The 22309-nt window shown below is 39.8% G+C and overlaps 1 protein-coding gene across 1 annotated transcript in view; it reads left to right on the forward strand.

The window, feature by feature from the left end:
• si:ch211-217a12.1 (alanine aminotransferase 2-like) overlaps positions 1 to 22309 on the forward strand; it is a 59069-nt gene that overhangs the window by 24790 nt on the left and 11970 nt on the right. Inside the window, exon 5 of the mRNA XM_042767388.1 lies at positions 8816 to 8949. Coding sequence (XP_042623322.1) covers positions 8816 to 8949 — 134 coding nt within the window. The remainder of the gene's footprint in view (positions 1 to 8815; positions 8950 to 22309) is intronic.

A 22309-nucleotide genomic window follows, 5' to 3' on the forward strand; every position in this document is an offset into this window, starting at 1 on the left:
CTCGTTCATTAAGAATCTATGTCGCTCAGGCTGCCTCATGTCAGCCATCTACGTGGGCCCCACGATCACAAACTCGCCAGTCTGATCATTAGCCAGAGGTTATGACTAATACTACTTAATAGGTCGCCCGTGCTTATATAGTATTTCTGTTTAGTCCCCTACAGTTACCCATGTACAACTTTAAAGCTCAAAACAATAATCAGAGGTTATGCTAGAACTCTTTGTCTAGCCCCCGACAGTTATATAACTACGTACAACTTAACTAAAGCTGAGACAATAATCAGCGGTTATGCTGGTATTATGAAATATATTAATATTTCAGTAGTATTTTTGTCTAGCCCCAATAGTTAAAATAACTACGTACAACTTGAATAAAACTCAAACAATAATCATCGGTTATGCTAGCACTATTAGTCTAGCCCCAGTAGTTAATATAACTACGTACAACTTAATTCAAGCTCAGACAATAACCAGCACTATGACTAACCCCCCTCCCCCATGCAAATTACATAGCCAATTCAAAGATATCAAATCAATACAAAACATAAAATTCTCAAAGATAAGATAAGAGTAAGATGCATACCTGACTTTTAGAAAAATACATAGTAAGTCTTCATACCACTTCATACCACGGGCTCATTCCAACTACAGAAGGCCCTGACCCTTTTGCTGCAATCCTTTAAATACAACACCAAGATAAAACATCCCCCAAATGGAGGCATGTACAAACAATTAGAATTTGCATTAAGTCAGGTCCCAGACCTGGGTGGTTTACACCTCAATGGAAACTTGGTAAAAAAAGGTAATTTACATGGAAGACTGGGAAAGGACACTCCCATTACTGTAAGCAAAATATTTCTTAACTCTTAGGATCTATATTATCTTTTAGTCTACTTTTGTAAGATTGAGACCATTGTACCACTCACCCTGAGACTATTCAAATGATACCAAACATGACTGTAAATATTACTTGCATTCATGGAGAACATTATACTATAGACCATTCTGAGTGAACCAAATGAAGGGAGGATGGGTAAGGGGAAGGAAGAGGATGAGAAGGAACTGATGCATTTGTGAGAGAGGCGTTTCCTGCATCTCCACTCTGTGGGGTGTCTCGAAGATGCCTGTGTATGTTTGTATTGTCTGTTTCTCGGGAGATCAAAGTATCTGAGTTTCCTTCATCCTTACAGCCCCACCCTACTTCATACTACAGTGACCTTTGGGTTAGTTCACCCAAAAATGAAAATTAGGCTGCGTTTTACTCACCCCGAGGCATCCTAGGTGTATATGACTTTCTTCTGTCAGACAAATCCAGTCGGAGTTATATTAAAAAATGTCTTTGATCTTTCTAGCTCTATCATTGCAGTCAGCGGGTGTTGCATTGCTTCAGTCCAAAAGACGTGAAATAAAAAGCGCTCTTCCATAAAAAAAGTGCCTCACACGGCTCCGGGGGATGAACAAAGTCCTCCTGTCTATGCATTTTTGTAAGAATATTCAAATCCATATTCAAAACGTAATAATCACTTGAATCTAGCTTGTGCTCACTATTGTTAACGGAAGCAGTTCCGGGGGAATTACGTATGAGGTCAGCTTTGCGCATGCACCACTCAGAAGTGATGCACGCGGAAACACAGCGGAGAGATCAAAACAAAACAACAGTCACTAATTAGAAGTACAAAAATTTTGATATAAGCAAAGAGGAGACTGGTTTTGCTTTGCTAAAGTAAGGAAACTTTGCTTCTTTTGATCCTGTAAACAAACGTTGGTTTTCACGAGACACACCGGCACATGTTCAACGCTGACCCCATAGGTCATGCTCCCGGAACTGCTTCTGTGTACAACTGTTGGCGCAAGCTACATAAAAGTGATTATTACATTTTGAATATGGATATTTTTCTTACAAAAAAATGCATCGAGTCACTACAGGAGGCCTTTGTTCACCCCCCGGAGCCGTGTGAGACACTTTTTTTTAATGGAAGGGCGCTTTTTTATTTCAGGTCTTTTGGACTGAAGCAATGCAACACCCGCTGACTGCAATGATAGAGCTTGAAAGATCAAAGACAATTTTTTTTTATATAACTCAGACTGGATTCATCTCAAAGAAGAAAGTCATATACACCTAGGATGCCTCAGGGGTGAGTAAAACACAGCCTAATTTTCATTTTTGGGTGAACTAACCCTTTAATAAGTCTTTAATACATAAGCTCATCAATGAACATGATTTCTGCCCAAATCCATCGGATTGTATCGGCTGTGGGGATGAAGACGACAACTCCCATGATTCCACATTCAATCACGGCATCAAACTACGCCTTTGTTTCTTGTTTGTTTTGAATATGCGCCCTCTAGGAACAAAAATTTACATATTGTGCCTTTAACTGTTGCCAAAATCTTTTTCAGTCTCAGATTCTCCTTTTTGACTGATATCACAAAGACAATGCAAATTACTGGTTATTGTTTTTTGTCTAATTTTCCACTCTGCCAAAATGCTTACATAGCTCAGTAGGAATCCATAGCTTCTATTCAAAATTTTACTAGTGCAGGGTATTCTTGGTAAATATTTGTGTTTGGTGTGAAGGGTCTAAAGTACTTTAGCAATAAAGTCAGTTGGTGATAGTCTAAAATAATATCTGACATGGTGTGAATAATAGCAGGATTAATGGAGTGATTTTTTTTATGCATTTAGCAGACACTTTTATTCAAAGTGACTTACAGTGCATTCAGGCTAAAAAAATTTTTACCTAACGTGTTCCCTGGGAAACAAACCCACTACCTTTGGCGCTGCTAACTCAATGCTCTACCACTGAGCCACAGGAACATTGATTTAAAAGTGAACTCCCCACACCTTAGAAAAGCACAGAAAGCTAGAAATACAAACTCGACAGTCTTAAATTTAAATTCATTAGTCGTAAGTAACTGTTCAAGCTAGAGAGAAGAGAAATCCAGAAAAAAGCAGGCTAAAGAAAAAGAGAACAAGACATATACCCATCTAGTTTATTAGTTTATTATGTGTATATACACTCACAGGTCACTTTATTAGTTGCACCCGTCTAACTGCTTTTTAATGCAAATATCCAATCAGCTAATCACATGGCAGCAACTCAATCCATTTAGGCATGTAGACATGGTCAAGATGATCTGATGGAGTTCAAACGGAGTATCAGAACAGGGAAGAAAGGTGACTTTGGATGTTGCCAGATGGGCTGGTTTGAGTATTTCAGAAATTGCTGATATACTGGGATTTTCATGCAAAACCATATCTAGGGTTTACAGAGAATAGTCCAAATAAGAGAAAATATCCAGTGACTGGTAGTTCTTGTGGGCAAAAATGCCTTGTTGGTGCAAGAGGTCAGAGAAAAATGGTCAGACTGGTTCGAGCTGATAGAAAGGTAAGAGTAATTCAAATATTCACTCGTTACAAAGAAAGTATGCAGAAGAGCTGTCAGTTAAGAACGGGAAACTGATTGGACAGTAGAAGATTGGAAAAAGGTGTAATGATTAATCCACTGAAGGCGAATTGTAATGTACTGAAGTGCAGTTTATTAAAAATCCAACAGTGAGTAAAAACAAACAAAGATTGGCTTGGCAAAAACATGAACAAGCCAATCTATAGCCCCCACCCCCCCCACTTAAGGGAAACTTCCATGGCAGCCATAGCATGACGAGGCTGTGGTGTGGCAGTCATGACAGGTTGAGAATCAGAGGTGGCAGCCATCTTGGCCGGGGACCCGGGCGTAGCGACCCTCTTGGATGGGGGCTTGGGCATGGCGGCCAACTTGTGCAGAAGCTCTGGCTTGGCAGGCATGATGTGAGCAGACTCTGGCTTGGCAGGCATGAGATGAGCAGGTTCTAGCTTGGCAGGCTTGACGTGAGCAGGCTCTGGCTTGGCAGGCTTGACATGAGCAGGCTCTGGCTTGGCAGGCTTGATGTGAGTATGCTCTGGCTTGGCTTGGCAGGCATGACATGAATCACCTCTGACAGTGCAGACAAGGCATGGGAAGACTTTAATGTGGCAGTCCTGATGTGACAAGCCTCTGGCTTGGCAGGCATGATGTGAAGAGGCCCTGGCTTGGCAGGCATGAAGGGACGAGACTCTGGAATGGCAGCCATGTCATGTGAGGACTCTGGAGGGTTGCCGTGTTCCTCCTCCATGATGCCCACTGTAAATGCAGAGCCATTCATTTACAAAGCAAAGTCAATATATTGTTCTGGGGTATGTGGTGGAATTAACTGAATGATTTATTTTGTAAGGCCAAAACGGAAAATGTCCTTGAGAGCAGTGTCATTGAAGTCCACTTGATAACATAGTTTACAGAAATCTGCCACATAGTCCTCAATGGCCCGGTTGCCTTGACGAAGGCGCAATAAACAAGCTGCTGGGTTCATGGTTGTGGTTGAGTATTCTGTAACAATTAGTCCACTGAAGGCAAGCTGGAATGAACCCAAGTGCAGTTTATTAAAAATCCAACAGTGAGTAAAAACATGAACAAAGCTTGGCTTGGCAAAAACATGAACAAGGCTTGGCTTGGCAAAAACATGAACAAGACTCACCAACAGAGGGTTACATGAACAATACTCAACCAGAGATAATGGCAACATGAGAGCTACTTATACAAAACAATACAGGTCCCATGACACAATCCAACCAGTGAGAAACAAGACACATGACTAAGACAACTAATCAACAACATGACACAATAGGTGCGTTCGACTTCATGAAGCGCTGTGCAAACCGATCGTAATCTGACTTGAAGCAGTGCATGCTGGTTAGAAATTTTGTCTGACTTGAGACAACGCTGACGCCACATGACTGTCACGTGTGTCATCAAAGTACCGTGAGAGTTTCTCCAGAGCGACTGCACGAGCGCTGATGACGACACAGCTGCTTCACGATTGGCCAGATTCACCGCATGACAACAATCACGTGTGTTTCGGGTTTATTCTAACCTTTTCAGTAATAATGGCCACAAATCTTATTATATTAAATTTTTAGAACGGTAAAAGCTTTTTTACTGTAGTTGCACTGTTGTATTGAGTAACGTTTATCATACAACACTGATAAAAGCATATACACACCCACTTTATTAGTATTTAAATAGTATATGATTATGTTGAACTTTATTCTTGAAAAAAAAAAATTTGCGCTGTATTAAGCAGTATGTAAAAACTGTTTCTGTTGCTCATGAAAACATTTCTGAAACATGGTTAAATATTAAAATAAGAGACAAGAAAACCTAAACAAGAAACAAAACCCAAAAACCAGCATTACAAAAGGTTGCCTGTTCTGATGAGTTTCAATTTCTGCTGTACAATCATGCCGAAAAGTTTTGGCAGGGACACAGATTTTGTGTTTTGCAAAGTTTGCTGCTTCAGTATTTTTAGATTATTTTTCCACGTTTCTATGGTATACTGAAAAACAATGATAGGCATATCATACGTTTTAAAGGCTTTTATTGGCAAAAAAACAAACAAACAAAAATAAAATAAATAAATATATATATATATATATATAAATAATGAGTCAATATTTACGGTGTTGACCCTTGTTCTTCATAACCTCTGCAGTTCGCTCTGGAATGCTGGATATTAACTTCTGGGCCAAATCCTGACTGATGGCGATCCATTCTTGCCTTATTATTCTCAAAAGTTGATCACAATTTGTGGGCTTCTGCTTGTCCACTCACCTTTTGAGGACTGACCACAGGTTCTTTATGGGATTGAGATCTGGGGAGTTGCCTGGCCACGTTTCCAAAATTTCAATGTAATAATCTTTTAGCCACTTCTTTATCACTCGTGCTTTGTGACATGGTGCTCCATCATGCTGGAAAATGCATGGATCGTCACCAGTTTGCTCATGGATCGTTGGAAGAAGTCGTTCTTCTAGCAGGACGTTTTGATACCATTCTTTATTCATGGCAGTGTTTTTGGGCAGAATTATGAGAGAGCCCACTCCCTTGGTTGAAAAGTAACCCCACTCATTGATGGTCTCAGGATGCTTCACTGTTGGCACATCACAGGACTCAAGGTAGTGTTCGCCTTTTCTTCTTGGAACAATCAATTTTCCACATGTCCCAAACAGTCGGAAGGGAGCTTCATCAGAGAAAATAACTTTACACCAGTCTTTTGCTGTCCAATCCTTGTACTTCCTGCAGAATTTCAGTCTGTCCTTGATGTTTTTCTTGGAGAGAAGTGGCTTCTTTGCTGCCCTTCTTGACACCAGGCCGTTGTCTTGGCTTCACTGTGTGTGCAGATGCTCTCACACCAACCTGCTGCCATTCCTGAGCAAGCTTTGCACTGGTGGTGACACGTCCTGAAGACTTTTTCACTGCAGTCGAACCTCTCTACTTTAAGTTCTTGATGATCCGGTAAATGGTTCTTTCAGGTGCAATATTATTTGTAGCAATTTCCTAGCATGTGAGGCCATTTTTATGCAAAGCGATGATGGCTGCACATGTTTCTGTGGAGGTAACCATTGCTAACAAGAACACAATGATTGGAAATGCTTCTTCCCTTCTTTTATAGCAATCAGTCTGCTCTTACAATCTATTTAGTATGATAGTGATTTCACCTGACTAGTACTTATTCCCACTTTCACATGTGCTGCTGATATGAATAGTCAATTAATGTTAGCTGGTAATTTTGTGTCAGGATCAAAAAACAGTCGATTTTTTTTTTTTTTTTTTTTTTTATGAAAACGTAATTTTTTTGGCCAATGAAGCATTTAGCAATTATTTAAAATGCATCTGATCACTTTACACAATAATCTAGAAACAATGTGAATGAACACCACAACATCTTAAGCTGCAAACTTTGTAAAACACAAAATTTATGTCACTACCAAAACATTTGGCCATGACTGTATGTATAGGCCTTATACGCAAAATAAATTTTGACGTGGATGAAAATAAGGGCTGTGGGGGATAGACTTATGCCACTTTTCCACTGCATGGTACGGCACGGCACGGCTCGCTTTTGGGGGGTTTTCCACTGTGTACGTACAGTACCTGGTACCTGGTACTTTTTTCAGTACCACTTCAGCTGAGGTTCCAAGCGAGCCATACCCTTACCAAAATGTGACGTGTAAACCCTGCTGATCACCGACTGTCCGGAGAGAATTGTCACTACCTGCGTCATTGACCTTGAGACAGGAAACACTTGACTTGCTAGATTAAAATAGCACAGCCAGCAAGGACTGAATGCAACTTTTTTTGAATGAACGCATCGGTTTTGAACGAGCGCACCTTTTTTTAAACAACAAAATAATGCCTATTTCGTGGTATGTTGAGGAAATACAGACATTTCTCTCATTGATAGCCGAGGAGCAGATCCAGCGAGAGGTTCATGGGACAACGTGTAATGAAAAAGCTTTAACGATATGTCTATAATCCTGCTCACTCTAAAGCGGTACTAAACTGCAGTGAAAATGCAAACCGAGCCGAGACTAGCCATACTGTACTGTACCGTGATGTGCCGAGCCGTACCATGCAGTGGAAAAGTACGGTATTTACAACAATTAAATAATTACAGTATTTACAATGGAACGCACTATACATGTCAGTGTTGTGGACTTGTTTTCCCTTGTTTTACCCCTGTTTTCCTTATTTGGTCTTTCCTGTTCTGGTCCTTGTCATGTTAATTCATTTCCAGCTGTGTTTGATTAATTAGTTCATTTGCTCCCAGGTGTGTCCCAGTGGTATCTGTGTATTTATAGTTTGTTTTGCCGCTTGTTTCCCGTCCGCTGTTAAACATCATTCCTGAGTTCCAGTGGTTGTATACCTTTGTTTGTTGAATTAAATTCTCATTAAAGTATTCTCCAGTGTCTCCTCGTTCCTCCCTTGTGAAGCGTGACAATATAAAGGTCCTAGATAATTCCATTTTCAGCAACTCAATACTTTTAAAACTGTTTTATGGAGTTTTTTTTTTAGTCTAATGAAAGTTTTTTTTGTTTTGTTTTTAAAGACGTTTCACCAGGTGAACAATGGGTATGTTAAACAACAGTACAGTGACTGAACACAGTACTTCTAACCCTCATAGCCTAATTTTCTTTCCTGTTTATTTATAAAGATTCGAAAATGTGAGCTCTAGGGTGGCAGCGGCGGTTCATTTTATATAACTTTAATGCTGTATCAGAGCACTGCCTTTGTTCTTTTGACTTTATTATTTGCTTGTGTGTTTATTTCCTTTAATAATGGCTATTATTGTTTATTAAATATAATTGTATTATCAATAAATAATATTTTATATAAATAGTAATAGTATTTGATAACATTATTTACTATTGTGTTAGCGATGGTGATTTTGACTTCAGTGGAGGTTACATTGTTATACCATTAGATGGTGAAAAGAGTCTTTATAGTAGAGTTAGAGTCAGTTAGATTTTTATATTGAAAGGCTGAAACAAGGTTGTAAACAAGGACATTATTTTTACTTTAAAGGGATAGTCCATCACCATTGTCACCATTTACTCACCCTCAAGCTGTTCCAAACCTATATGAGCTTTTTCTTTTCATCTGCTGAACAATAAAGAAGATATTTTGTAGAATGTTGGTTACCAAGCAGTTGACAGAATGCACTGACTTCCATTGTACTTTTTCATATCTATTTTTGTTTTTCGTTGTCATGAGAAATCCCATTACCATTGAAAGGATACTATGACAAAGATATTGCTTTCCTTAGAGGACATATATATATATATATATATATATATATATATATATATATATATATATAATTATTATTATGCAACATGGCATTTATTACACTAACATTTTTCAAATGAATTAAATTTTTTTTTTTGGCTTTCTGGATATTTCAGGTGCTTACAGTACTAGTCAGGGAATTGAAATGATTCGTCAGGACATTGCACGCTACATTGAACGGCGAGATGGAGGAATCACATGTGACCCTGACAACATTTACTTATCCACAGGAGCCAGTGATGCGATCGTGGTAAGCAGATCCGACAAACAGACCAAAATGTAACATACATTGTTTTTTTAAAGTGTTCATGTGAATTGATTTATACAAAATAGATATGTGCATCACACACTCTATACCAGAGTCTCATCTTCACAATCTTGTGGAGCATAGGTCCAACCTTGCTCCAACACTCCAACCTGTATGGTTTTCAATTCTGAAAACTTTGATTATTAGGTTCAAATGGGTTGGTTTAATCAGTGGGTTGAAATAAATTTTTACCAGAGCGAATTTTGACACCCTTGCTCAAGGACACTGAAAACTTGTCAGCACTGCCCTGTGACTTTTATCAGTAAAAAAGCTTTGCTGTTAAAAAATTTTGTTATAGTTTGCAGCAATAGTGTGGTAATATTGCTGTCTAGAGAGACACGGCACAGAAACAGGTACAGTAATTGACACATTCACATTTTCTTGCTCTTTAGAAGAAATGTAATTTTATTGCGCTACTTTATTTTACTCCAAAATTTTAGATGTAATGACCTGTAGATAAAGTAAATAGTGCTGTCAAATTTTCAAATTTTCAGGCATTCCGACTAAGGTTTGTGTTCACACATAAGGCTCTATTGTAATTTTCCAGAATCAAAACCCAGTGTTAACTTATGATTTTCAGCATTTGCTGGCAGCAATGATAAACATTGCCAGGGCTGGGTGGTATGACATTATAAATCGTTAGCGCGGTATAAAATGTCAACCGTAACAGATTTTTTTATTCTGTGTATACCGTGTATATAACATGTAAATAAGTAGGAGTGGTTAACTCAAATGCAGCACACATCAGACTGAGACGGTGCCATTATTCAAAGAAACATGGAGAAAGATGAATGAACAGATCAGGAGGATCTACAAAGGGTTCAGTTTTCTAAAGGGTTGGAACAAAGGTGTTGGAACAAAGGTCAACAGTCAACCGCGAGAGCAGTGCAGCACCCTCAGTTTAGAGGAGCGCACATGCTCACAACAGAGAGGGAGCAATGAACAACCTGCTTGTTAAAGTGAATGTACATAATCTGAGGCAAAATGACTAAATATTGAGAATGCAATAGCATGTATTATATTTTTCTAACTCCAAACAATCAAACACTGATCGGAACCAACTGATAATAACCTCCTGTGATCCGTCTCAATTTGACGCTCAGATTACCTGATCACGTTTTAATAATGCAGAAGGTATGCAAACACAGTGAGAGGCAAAAATGAAAGGCTGAGCATGTGTCAGTCTTCACCCAGCTGGAGTCAAATAATGACGCGGTTATAAGGTGTGTATAATTTAAACTACTGAGGCCCCGTTTACACTAGTGCGTTTTCGTTTTAAAACGGCGTTTTAGAAATAAAACGATCCTCGTGTACACCAAGGTTTCCACTGTGTTTCAGAAACGATCTCCGTTTACACTACACAACCTAAAACGCATGCCACGTGACCATTCATGCAGGTACAGCCATAGATATGAATAGGTAGATTCCCTATTATTTAGGTCGCGGATGTGTCTACATGCTTGGAGTGATTTAATGGGGAATCTACCTATACATCTATGGGTACAATAATGCGCATGATGTTATTGTTTATGCGGTCGTCAAGGATACGCAGAGCGAATGTGGGCAGCCACGCCATCGTTTTCAAAAGTCTCCGTTTTGGTCCGTTTACACTGAAACACAACCCCAGAGTTTTCGAACTAAAACTGGGTCTGCAGCATTTTCAAAAGTCTCCGCTTTCGAGGGTCAAAAATGCCGGAGTAGTGTAGGCTTAACCGTAGTAAAAGTTATGCGTTTTAAAAAAGAAACACAAGAGTGCAAACGGGGCCTTAGTCAGCACTAACAGTAGTTGATGTTCAGTTTGCATACTGCTACTCTCCTTCTGGTCACTATTCTGCCCTACAAAGGCAAAAGACCTTAAAGGGATAGTTCACCCAAAAATCAAAATTATGTCATTAATGACTCACCCTCATGTCGTTCCAAACCCGTGAGACTTCCGTTCATCTTCGGAACACAGTTCAAGATATTTTAGATTTAGTCCGAGAGCTTTCTGTCCCTCCATTGAGAATGTATGTACGGTATACTGTCCACGTCCAGAAAGGTAATAAAAACATCTTCAAAGTAGTCCATGTGACATCAGAGGGTCTGTTAGAATTTTTTGAAGCATCGAAAATACATTTTGGTCCAAAAATATCAAAAACTACGACTTTATTCAGCATTGACTTCTCTTCTCTGTTATGAGCGCGTTCACAACACTGCAGTTTAGTGATATCCGGTTCGCGAACGAATCACTCGATGTAACCGGATCTTCTTGAACCAGTTCACCAAATCGAACTGAATCGTTTGAAACGGTTCGCGTCAACAATAAGCATTAATCCACAAATGACTTAAGCTGTTAACTTTTTTAACATGGCTGACACTCCCTCTGAGTTCAAATAAACCAATATCCCGGAGTAATTCATTTACTCAAACAGTACACTGACTGAACCGAGCCAGATAACGAACGAAACATTGACTTGTTCTCGAGTCAAGAACCGGTTGCATCGGTCTATCGGATCACCGGTAGTGATGGGAAGTTCTGTTCTTCTCCGCGAACCGGTTTCTTTCGGATAGTTTGATTCAATAAACCGGTTGCCGAAAACGGTTCACCAGTTATTTTGCGCTCGACGTAATGACTTCATTGGCGATGATTGCCCTTGATTCAAGCCTTCGGTTTACCCGCGCTCATAACATTAGCACAGAATCAGTTCAGAATCAATCACCAAAAGAACCAGTTCGGTTCAATGTTCAACCAGTTCTGTGTGTCAGTCTGAATCACGCATGCGCAGTATCATCAGCACCTCGGTTCTCGAACCGGACGCGTCCGAAAGAAACGGTTCTTGACTCCAGAACGAGTCAATGTTTCGTTCGTTATCTGGCTCGGTTCAGTCAGTGTACTGTTTGAGTAAATGAATTGCTCCGGGATATTGGTTTATTTGAACTAAGAGGGAGTGTCAGCCATGTTAAAAAAGTTAACAGCTTAAGTCATTTGTGGATTAATGCTTATTGTTGACGCGAACCGTTTCAAACGATTCAGTTCGATTTGGTGAACTGGTTAAAGAAGATCCGGTTACATCGAGTGATTCGTTCGCGAACCGGATGTTGTGAACGCGCTCCTAACAGACCCGGGAGAGAAGTCAATGCTGAATAAAGTTGTAGTTTTTGATATTTTTGGACCAAAATGTATTTTCGATGCTTCAAAAAATTCTAACGGACCCTCTGATGTCACATGGACTACTTTGAAGATGTTTTTATTACCTTTCTGGACGTGGACAGTATACCGTACATACATTCTCAATGGAGGGTCAGAAAGCTCTCGGACTAAATCTAAAATATCTTAAAATGTGTTCCGAAGATGAACGGAGGTCTCACGGGTTTGGAACGACATGAGGGTGAGTCATTAATGACATAATTTTGATTTTTGGGTGAACTATCCCTTTAACCCGCTAGAGTGTGAAACTAAGAAAAATGACTTTAAAGTTTTTTACTTTACTTTATTGTTTATTTATATTTAGGTTTATGGAAATTTAACAATTATATATTTTAGTAATGAAAATGATCTACATTAAAAAATTGTGAGCTCAAACTCTATTTTTACCCCTATTTTGAAGTTAATGTACTCTGCCTTTGCATTGTCTGCAAAACATGAGAAGTCACACCAAGGCAAAAGGAAGTAACTTCCAAATTATAAATATTTGGTTGCTGATCACAATTTACAAAATCATTATAATAACACCTGTATAAAATCTAGTGATCATGTCTCATATAGGCTATTGCATGCAACTGTATTATTATTTATTTTATATTATTTTTTGACTGTAACAAGCAGACTAGTACTTAAACATGTGAGTGGATACCGTGGATACCAATTTATTTGCTATGCCCAGTAAAGTAAAATAATGCTAGACATAGCATAATTGCTTTTATATTGACTTGTATGAAATAACCTAACCTAAAAGAACGACTTGTGTATTATGCCAGTAAGTAGGAATAATGCTCAGAATGCTTGTGGATTCAACATCTCCAATGACATTCATTGCCATGAATTGATTTTATCGGGTTACAAGAAAAGGTAGGATATGGATTTAATTGCGAAATGTTAGTAGGCTACTGATTTTATGATTGATCGTGCTAGCTACGGCATTTTAGTCCACACGCGTTCCATAGAAGTGACAGCCTGGTGAATAATCTGCATTACAAAAAATTAAAAATTAAATCTTTAAAGGTTATTCACGATTACATATTTCTGCAAATGTATCTAGTCTTTAAAGTGCTTTGTTATATGGAGCTGTTTGGTAGATCTCAATCTAATTCATTTGTCTACAGCGTAATTAAAACTTCATTTTGACACATAGTTAAAAAAGGCAGGATGCTGTAACTCAATTTGAGCATTTCAAACAAAGTGAAAGTGCAGTAACTCTGAAACAATTTTTTTTTGTTCATATCGCCCACCCCTAGCCCCAGCGTATTTCAAAACCTCTGTGTGTCAAGACTCCTAAACAGACATTCTTGAGGAAGAATACCAGTACAAACACCTCACCATGTTTTGTGCAATAAATAACACATACTGCATGATTTTTGTACATTGTATTGTGAGCAAAACAATGTGTATTTGTATCTTTTTGTGTATTTATTGCAGTTATTTGTGGATTGATGTGTGCATGTGTGGGTCTGTTGTGGGTATTTCTGGATTCCTGTCTGCATTTGTGAATCTGTTGCATGTTTTGGGGGTTATGATATGATATTATTCATCACTCATCAACTGTAAATGCAAGTTCTCCAGATGGATATTATTACCATCTACAGCATTTATATTAAATCAGATTATTTCTGGATAATGTACCTTTATCCATGTCATTGTTTCTGTTATTGAATTTAAGTAACCATTTCAGTTCAGATTTTTGACTAAAATTTAGGTGCATCTCTAAGACTCTAACCAACTTGAAATATATGATAGAAACAACAGCTTTCCCATTGGATGCATGCATGGATAAAAGTTGATACTGCACAACGACAGACACAGAACATGCAGCTACATTTACTTGTGTAACCTAGTATTTTTTGCCTTCATCCCCTTAAGAAATGTATTCGGTTTGAACCAGAACACCATATTCCTTCAAAATTCACTCCTCAGACTCACACCTCAAAATTCACTCGGATTTTATTGTACATTTTATGTGAAGAGCTCTCTAAGTCAGTATTTTCAGTTATTTACTTGCCGACTGGTGTCGCAACATTACTCAAACTACTAAAAAAAAGTGTACACAAGGTCATGTCAGGTGTGTGCATTTTTCTGTCAAGTTTATTTTTATTTTACGTTATGTGTCTGTGGGAAATGGAGTATACACTTTTTGATGCCTAAAATGGACAGTAAAAATACAGCATGGGCATAGGAGCAAAACCATAGAAGCACAGATTGCGAATACTGTTTATATGTTTGCATGGCAATGTATCGTAATGAAGGGAGGCGTGACAAAGTGGGGATTCACATGCAGTCTTTATTCCACAGAGCAGGCAGGGTCAAACACCAGCAAACAAACACATCCAGGGCAAAGACAAAAGATAAATCCACAAGTCAGGCGAAGGTCAGGGCAGACAGTAAACAATAATAAAGTGAAAGTGAAAGTGAAAGTGATGTGACATACAGCCAAGTATGGTGACCCATACTCAGAATTCATGCTCTGCATTTAACCCATCCAAAGTGCACACACACAGCAGTGAACACACACACACCGTGAACACACACCTGGAGCAGTGGGCAGCTATTTATGCTGCGGCGCCCGGGGAGCAGTTGGGGGTTCGGTGCCTTGCTCAAGGGCACCTCAGTTGTGGTAAACAAGGAGACAGTCCAGGGATCAAAACACGTAGGTGAGGAAACAGGGAAACTAGAAACACAGAAACTAAGAAAAACACGGAAGAGCTAAATACATAATCAATCACCAGTGAAAAGAGAGTGTGTGAGTGCTATTCTTATAGTCTAATGTGAAGGTCAAGCTCCATCAGGTGCTTGTTGGCGGAAAACGTTTTTTTTTATTTTTGAAAAAAAAAATGTTTGCATAGTTTGTCCAAGGCTTCTTATTTGAAGTATGTATTATTTTTATTGTATAAAATAGAATTAGAATTCATTAAGATATTAATTATACAGTATTTGCTTAAAGTTTGATGTGAAATAAAGCCAATAGTTTAAGATTGTTTTAAGTTTGTACATAAAGAAATTATTACTTCATCAACTCATTCATCACAAGACTTGTACTGGCCATACTGGCAAATTACTTCTTCTCACCGGTGATTCCCGACGGTTTTAGAAGACAGTCGCTCCACATTTCAAAGAATAGTGCAGCGGCGAACGCGGCAAGTATAAAAGCCTCTTCCATTTGGGAAGGTGCGCTCGCAGTCAGCCGAGGCTTGCGAAGCGGAGCCAGGTGAAAGTATAAATCCCGCTTAACTTTGTTTGTTGTCGTCTTCTAAATAATGCCGCGAGTGGGTCTTGAGGACCTGACGTCGGTTGCATCTGTGCAGTGCGACCTGATGGAGCCCCAGAAGTGAGACACAGGAAAAAGAAATACCGCAAAATAATAATCATAATAACGTGACTAAACGAGACGAAAACTCAAACTAATTTCGTTTCTTCTCGTTTTGGTCAATGAAAATGAAGAGACATTTTAGCATAGTTTTTATTTTGTAAACCACATTTAGTCTCGTTTTTATTCGTCAACAATATTTACATCTACATTTACATTTAGTCATTTAGCAGACGCTTTTATCCAAAGCGACTTACAAATGAGCAGTGTTGGGAAGGTTACTTTCAAAATGTATTCAGTTACTGAATACAGAATACATGCCCAAAAATGTAATTTGTAACGTATTCCGTTACGTTACTCAATCTGAGTAACGTATTCTGAATACTTGGATTACTTCCACATTGAATTGCATTTTAGAAGTGTAGGAATGCGGCCATCAAATCCTGCTTACTAAACAGGCTTATTCTGGTGTGTTTTTCTGTTCCAACTGGCTGAATGTGTTAGGCCCAAGTCTCCCTGAAAGTGCAACATTTTTAAATTTGCTGTAGAGGAACAAAGACTATGAGGGTGTTTATGCAAAAGATGTTTTGCTTGGTTAAAAAAAAAAAAAGAGAAGAATTTACGAATTTTCCCAACACTTAGCACTATCCTGAACCCATGTTGCTAGCCAAGTGGTATGAGTATGCTATATTTACTTATTTATTAAATCCAGGAATTTTTTTGATGAAACGTTGATTAAAATTAAGATAAAATTAATACAAATCGAAATTCACTTTACAGAAAGCCTTTGTGCTTTCTGTTTGATATCTCTGTGAAAGTTTTAAAGCAGTCTTTTAGTGCTGAAACACCTCATATGTGCCACTCACAAGTATAATAAGGGTCGTTCCTTACCATTAATGCTTGGAAAACACACGTACATTTCCATCAATTAATAATAATGGCCAGCGCAGTGGCTGGGATATAGTACATAAACCTACCAACGTCCGTTGGCATGGTTTTGGAATGATTTTACTTATCGCGAGAGGAAAAAAATGAAGTTTTAGTCGCATAGCATCGGTTAATGGAAACACCGTCATTTCAAAATAGTTTTTTGTCGACATTTAGAAAAAAAAAAATCGCAAAAGTTTTGCGCATATCTGTAATGGACACGCAGTTCGTCGCTAAGAGTGTCATCGTGATTTCGGTTTCATATCACATTGCATATCGTTACAGACCTGGTAGCTACCTGATACAACTATAAAATAGCAAGGTGACCAGTAAAACTACAGCAGACGACTAACCTGGCTAATTTAAAGAAAAAAAATTACTTACTTTAAGATGCTTCTTCAGGTTGGAAGTGGAGTCTTTGGACGCTGAAAGGAGGTTGGTTGCTGGCAAGCAGAGGTTGCATTGCATAGATATATTTCGTTCTCCCTCTTTTTTTAGTGTGAAATGCTGTTTAAATTTCCAAGATATAAACGCATTCTTGCCCTGGCTCTGTTGTTTCGGCTCCATCTCTACCTGTAGCTGAGCTCCCGCTGCTCCTCTTCCGACTCCATGTGACTCAGTGCCGGCGCTGTGGTGGGGCATTCGAGGGCCGTGCCCCCCCTAGCGGTCATTGATGCCCCTCCTACAGGCCATGGCGTGGCCCAAAAAAAAAAATCCCTTTTAGTTATTATTTTAATATTAAAATGTTCAAACTGTAACTTAAAGTAAATAAAAAATAAAAAGAATGGGGAAAATGCATAATTTTGGGTTGCTCATGGCACGTTACTAGGCTTCGTCATGGTGAATGCTTATTGGTCGCCGAGTAAACTTGTTACATTTGATTTGCAGCGCGCGCGCGCAAAATCCATTTCAAGTTGAAGAACAGTTGTTTGTCCGTCTATATTATAGACAGTTGTTAGCAGCTAATTATAAAAAAAAAAACACACAGGTGAATTGTTGATGAATGTTTGTGGGTTCTAACTGCATTTGTGTTTTATACTTGGCTGTCTGTAAAGATATACGGCCTTATGTCATTTCTGCTTGGTGCGTGCATAAACTGTTGGGAGGTGTGTAACCCAGGTTAAAACCAAGTATTAGCATAAAAGTAATAGCAGAAAATACATTTATTTTTGTCCTTTATTTATTTTGTTTAGAAAATGAGTCCTTTAGAGTATTTAAAGTCCTTGAAACCCTAAGAAAAAACGGTGTTTAAAGAAATTATTTTATTTGTTGAAGCACACTTTGTATTTTCTGTATTTTATTTTTTTCCATTTCCTGTATTTTCTTTTCTTTTATCTATTTCTCAAGTTCTACAGAATTTGCATTCTACGCAAATCAAAAACTACAAAATCAGTTAAACCTTATACCCTGTGTGAGTGGCTCATTATTGTTGTGACATCCTTATTCTCTGCAGGCGAATTTTAGTCTTCTGTTGGTCCATACGCAGACATTTGTGTGATGATGTCCAACTCGTTTTATTAAGAAAAAAAGCCTTAAGTTTTCAGAAACATCTATACGAAAACACTTTGTCTGATGGGGACATTTTTTTGCCGGTTATTCAAAGCTTCAAACTGATTCAGTGTTTTATTTTTGTCGTCGTAATTTGTAAATTATTTAAGTATAAAAAAAATATATAGCTATTCATTGTAGGCCAATTTTATGTTTTTTATTTAGCCTATATTATATTTATATTATTATTTTCTGTCCTGTTCTGTTGTTCAGGCTATCTGTTCTGGGCCGGGTTTCCCTCGATGTAGCCTAGCCTATCTTAGCTCTTAAAAGCGCTCTCTACGTGCAAGGTTATAAACGTTAGCCGCAATTCCTCGCGCGTTTCCCAAAAATGTACATTTTCCCAAAAATGTAACGCGAGAATGAGTCGCTGTCCATTCGCTGACGTGCTGAACTGCTATACTAACCTTATATTGAATCGTATTCTGAACGTTTAACCTAACAATCGTCATCTGTTGTGTATTAGGAATCAAGACAGGTATAAAAAAAATTTTTTAAAAAAAATTATATAATGACATTCTATATAGATAGATCATTGGAGCTAACATTATAGGGTAGAATGTCATTCTATATAGATCATTGGAACCGTATCCGGTCGGCAAAACAGCAAAATTTCAGCGCTGTCTTCTGTTCCTCTTTTAGATAAAAACCAAAGTCTAAAGGCCCGTTCACACCAAGGACGATAACTATAAAGATAACGATAAAGATATAGTTCTAAAAATCGTTTTCAGTATTAAAGAACAGCAGCGTCCCACACCATAACTATAACGATAAAGACAAAGAAAAAGATATCGTTGGTATCGCTTTCAAAACGATTTTTTCCAGCTGATGAACGATAAAAAAAAATTGACAGCCAATCAGAATCCATCCTGTTGTAACGCGCTCGAGAATTTAAAGCGCCAGACGAGCGTGCGCTTAGAATAAACAGAAGATATCGTTCGCTGGTGTGGACGCTAATATCGTTATCTTTATAGTCATCGTTCTTTGTGTGAACGGGACCTTAAATCTTTCATTGTCATTCTATATAGATCTTTCAGATTTAGGTCTGGATTTCCATGCTACTATGATGTTGCCAATGCGTCGCAAAAAAAATATTTATCAAACGACAGTGCCCCCCCGCCGATGATCCAATGCCCCTCCAGTAGATCTGCTCTGACGCCGACTCTGATGTGACTGATCACGCAAACCGCGCATTTTTTCGTTTTTATATTGGGGCTTCTGGGAAATGCATGACCTTGCCTTAATTTATTTAAAAAAAAAAAAATTATTTAAACGTTATTTAGAGATTGTGAAACAGAGAAGTATCCTCATGTAATCCATTGATTTCAACAATGTAACTCTATTCTAAATACCAACTATTTAAACTGTAACTGTAACGGAATACAGTTACTCATAATTTGTATTCTGAATACGTAACGCCGGTACATGTATTCCGTTACCCCCCAACACTGACTATTTTTTAAATTGGAAGTATTTAAAATGTACAAAAGAGCAATGATATATAAGTGCTATAACAAGTCTCAGTTAGTCTAAACACAGTATACGTAGCAAGGGCTTTTAAATAATATAATAAATAAAAAGAAAACTGATAGAATAGAAAAAAGAATAGAGCAAGCTAGTGTTAGAGATCTTTTTTATAATTGTATAATAAATGAAAAGAAAATAAATAGAATACAAAAAGATTAGAAAAGTAGTTAGATTTTTTTTTTTAAATAGAATTAGAATAGTGAGTGCAAAAGTTAGAGGGTCAAATAAAGATGGAAGAGATGTGTTTTAAGCCGATTCTTGAAGATGGCTAAGGACTCAGCTGCTCGGATTGAGTTGGGCAATATTGCATTATACATTTAATTATAGTCATTGTCATATGACCAACATTTTCGTTGCATCTCGTCTCGTTTTCGTCACATGATAAAGGTTTGTTGACGACGATATTTAGTCATAATTTTCGTTGACAAAAGCACACTAGTCCTGGGTGAATGATAAAAGTCAGGGATGGAGTACCCTCTGGTGGAGCACTCCAGTGGGTGATCGTGACAGAACACCCCCCAAGGAGCGGCTACCAGATGCTCCTTAACAGACCAGAGTCCAGGAGGGAGGTGGAGCGGAGGCAGAACAGGGGGAGTGATGGAGAGCCAGGTCCATGAGGAAGGGGTGGAACAGGGGACTGAGGTAAAGCCGGCGGAACAGGAAACCTAGGTTGAGCATTGAGCCAAGTTGGAGTAGGCAGAACAGGGTGCCAGGGCAGAGACGGCAGAGCAGGGTGCCAGGGTGGAAACGGCAGAGTAGTGTGCCAGGACAGAGCCGAAGAGCATCAGGACAGAGCAGGCAGATCAGGGAACCACCAGAGCAGAGATGAAGACCACCACAGTGGAGTAGACGGAGCTGACAGCTTTGAAGACCACCAAGAAGGAGAAGGCGGAGCTGAAGAGCACGAGATCAGAGCAGAAGACCACCATTTTGACCATGACAGGACAGGCAGAGAGTTCAAAGATGACCTCCCTGGTCATGGCAGGACAGACTGAGAGTTCATAGACGGTCTCGTTGACCATGACAGGACAGGCAGAGAGTTCAAAGATGACCTCCTTGATCATGACAGGACAGACTGAGAGTTCATAAACCGTCTCCTTGACTGTAACATGACAGGCAGAGAGTTCATAAACATCCTCCCTTGCCGGAACAGGAAAAGCAGAGAGTTCACAGACAGCCTCCATAGCCATGACTGAACAGTCATAGAGCTCAGAAACAACCTCCTTGGACATTACAAGACAAACAGAGAGTTTGTGGCTGGCCTTCCTGGCCAGGACAGGACAGTCACCAAGTTCAGAATAGACTTCCTTGGTTGAAACAGGACAGACTGGGAGTTCAGAAATGGCCTTCTTAGCCATAACAGGACAGACGGAGGGTTCATAAACGGCCTCCTTGTCCATGGCTGGACAGACAAAGAGCTTGAAGACGGCCTCTTTAGCCATGACAGGACAGGCTGAGAGTTCTGAGACGGTCTTCTTCGCCATGATAGGACAATCAGAGGGTTCACAGGTGGCCTTTTTGGCCGCAGCTGGACCGGCAGAGAGTTCAAAGGCAAACATTGCTGTCTCTGGAGGTTCTGCAGCAGAAGCCGCCACCTCGGGAGGAGCTGGAGCGAACGTGGCTGCTTCGGAAGGTCCTGCAGTGCAAGCTGCCACCTCAGGAGGAGCTGGAGTGGACACCGGCGCTTCGGGAGGTTTTGCAGTAGATGCCACCACCTCGGGAGGAGTCACTGGAACAGGAAATGGCACTCCTGGCCGTGACGAGGGAACTGGAGCAGACTCAAGGACTGGAGCGGACTCTGGAATAGAGTGGACTCGGAAAAAGATTCGGGGGTTAGAGTGGGAGCTGCAACCTCTGAGAAAACTACGGTGGTGTGTGGCCCAAACACACAGAATGGCCTTAGCCATAACTGGTAGGATAAAGAATACATTGTCTATCACAGAGACTGAAGGTGCTGTGCCAGGGGAACTGGAGTGAGTAGCGGCAGTCAGGCTTGAGAGCGTTGAAGCAGTGTCACTTGAAAGCATTGAAGCAGTGTCGCTTGAGAGCGTTGAAACTGTGTGACACTTGGAAGCGTCTGCATGGTTTGGGAGCGAAGATGTGACTGAAAGAGGCTCTGGCTCTGGAATGGTGGCCATGACAGGACGAGACTCTGAAATGGCAGCCATGATGGGATGGGACCAGACTCTGGAACTGCATCCATATTGTAGAAAGTCTCTGGGTTGGCAGCCATTTTACTAAAAGTTTCTTGTGAAAAGGTTCTGCTTCTCCCACAATGAAAGGAGAGCCACATAATAACAGAGCATAGTCCATGAAATCTCTCAAGCTACCATTATATTCCCCTCTGGGTTACAATGACTTTGTTGGCTCAGTGAGTTCAAAACAGAACAAGTCCTTAAAGGGGACTGTGGCGGGAGGAGCAAATGACAGACACAGTGGGGGTGGCTTCAGGCCTCGGAGAGGCTTTTATTAACAGAAAATAAACCAAAAACGGGGAAATAAGTGTCCAAAAGGGGAGGTGTGTCCAAAATAAACGGCGGCCGCACGCGCTCCCCTCTTCAGTCCGGGTCGCGAGGGGCGGTGGCTTCTTCCAGCAGCTGCATCCTTCTCACTGGCCGCGGCGATTGAAGGGGATAAATGGCCTGGCATCCTGGCCCGACGGCCGTGTAACGGGTGCGGTTCTCGTCCGGACTGTGGGTCCGGCAGCTCACGTCTCTGGCAGCGCAGGAGTCCCTCAACGCACCCTTCCTGGACCCACGAGGACACCAGCGTGCATGCACGGGGAAGAGACCGGTCTCCCGAGG

Source organism: Cyprinus carpio, chromosome A12 (assembly GCF_018340385.1).
Source record: "Cyprinus carpio isolate SPL01 chromosome A12, ASM1834038v1, whole genome shotgun sequence".
In the NCBI taxonomy this organism is placed as follows: domain Eukaryota; kingdom Metazoa; phylum Chordata; class Actinopteri; order Cypriniformes; family Cyprinidae; genus Cyprinus; species Cyprinus carpio.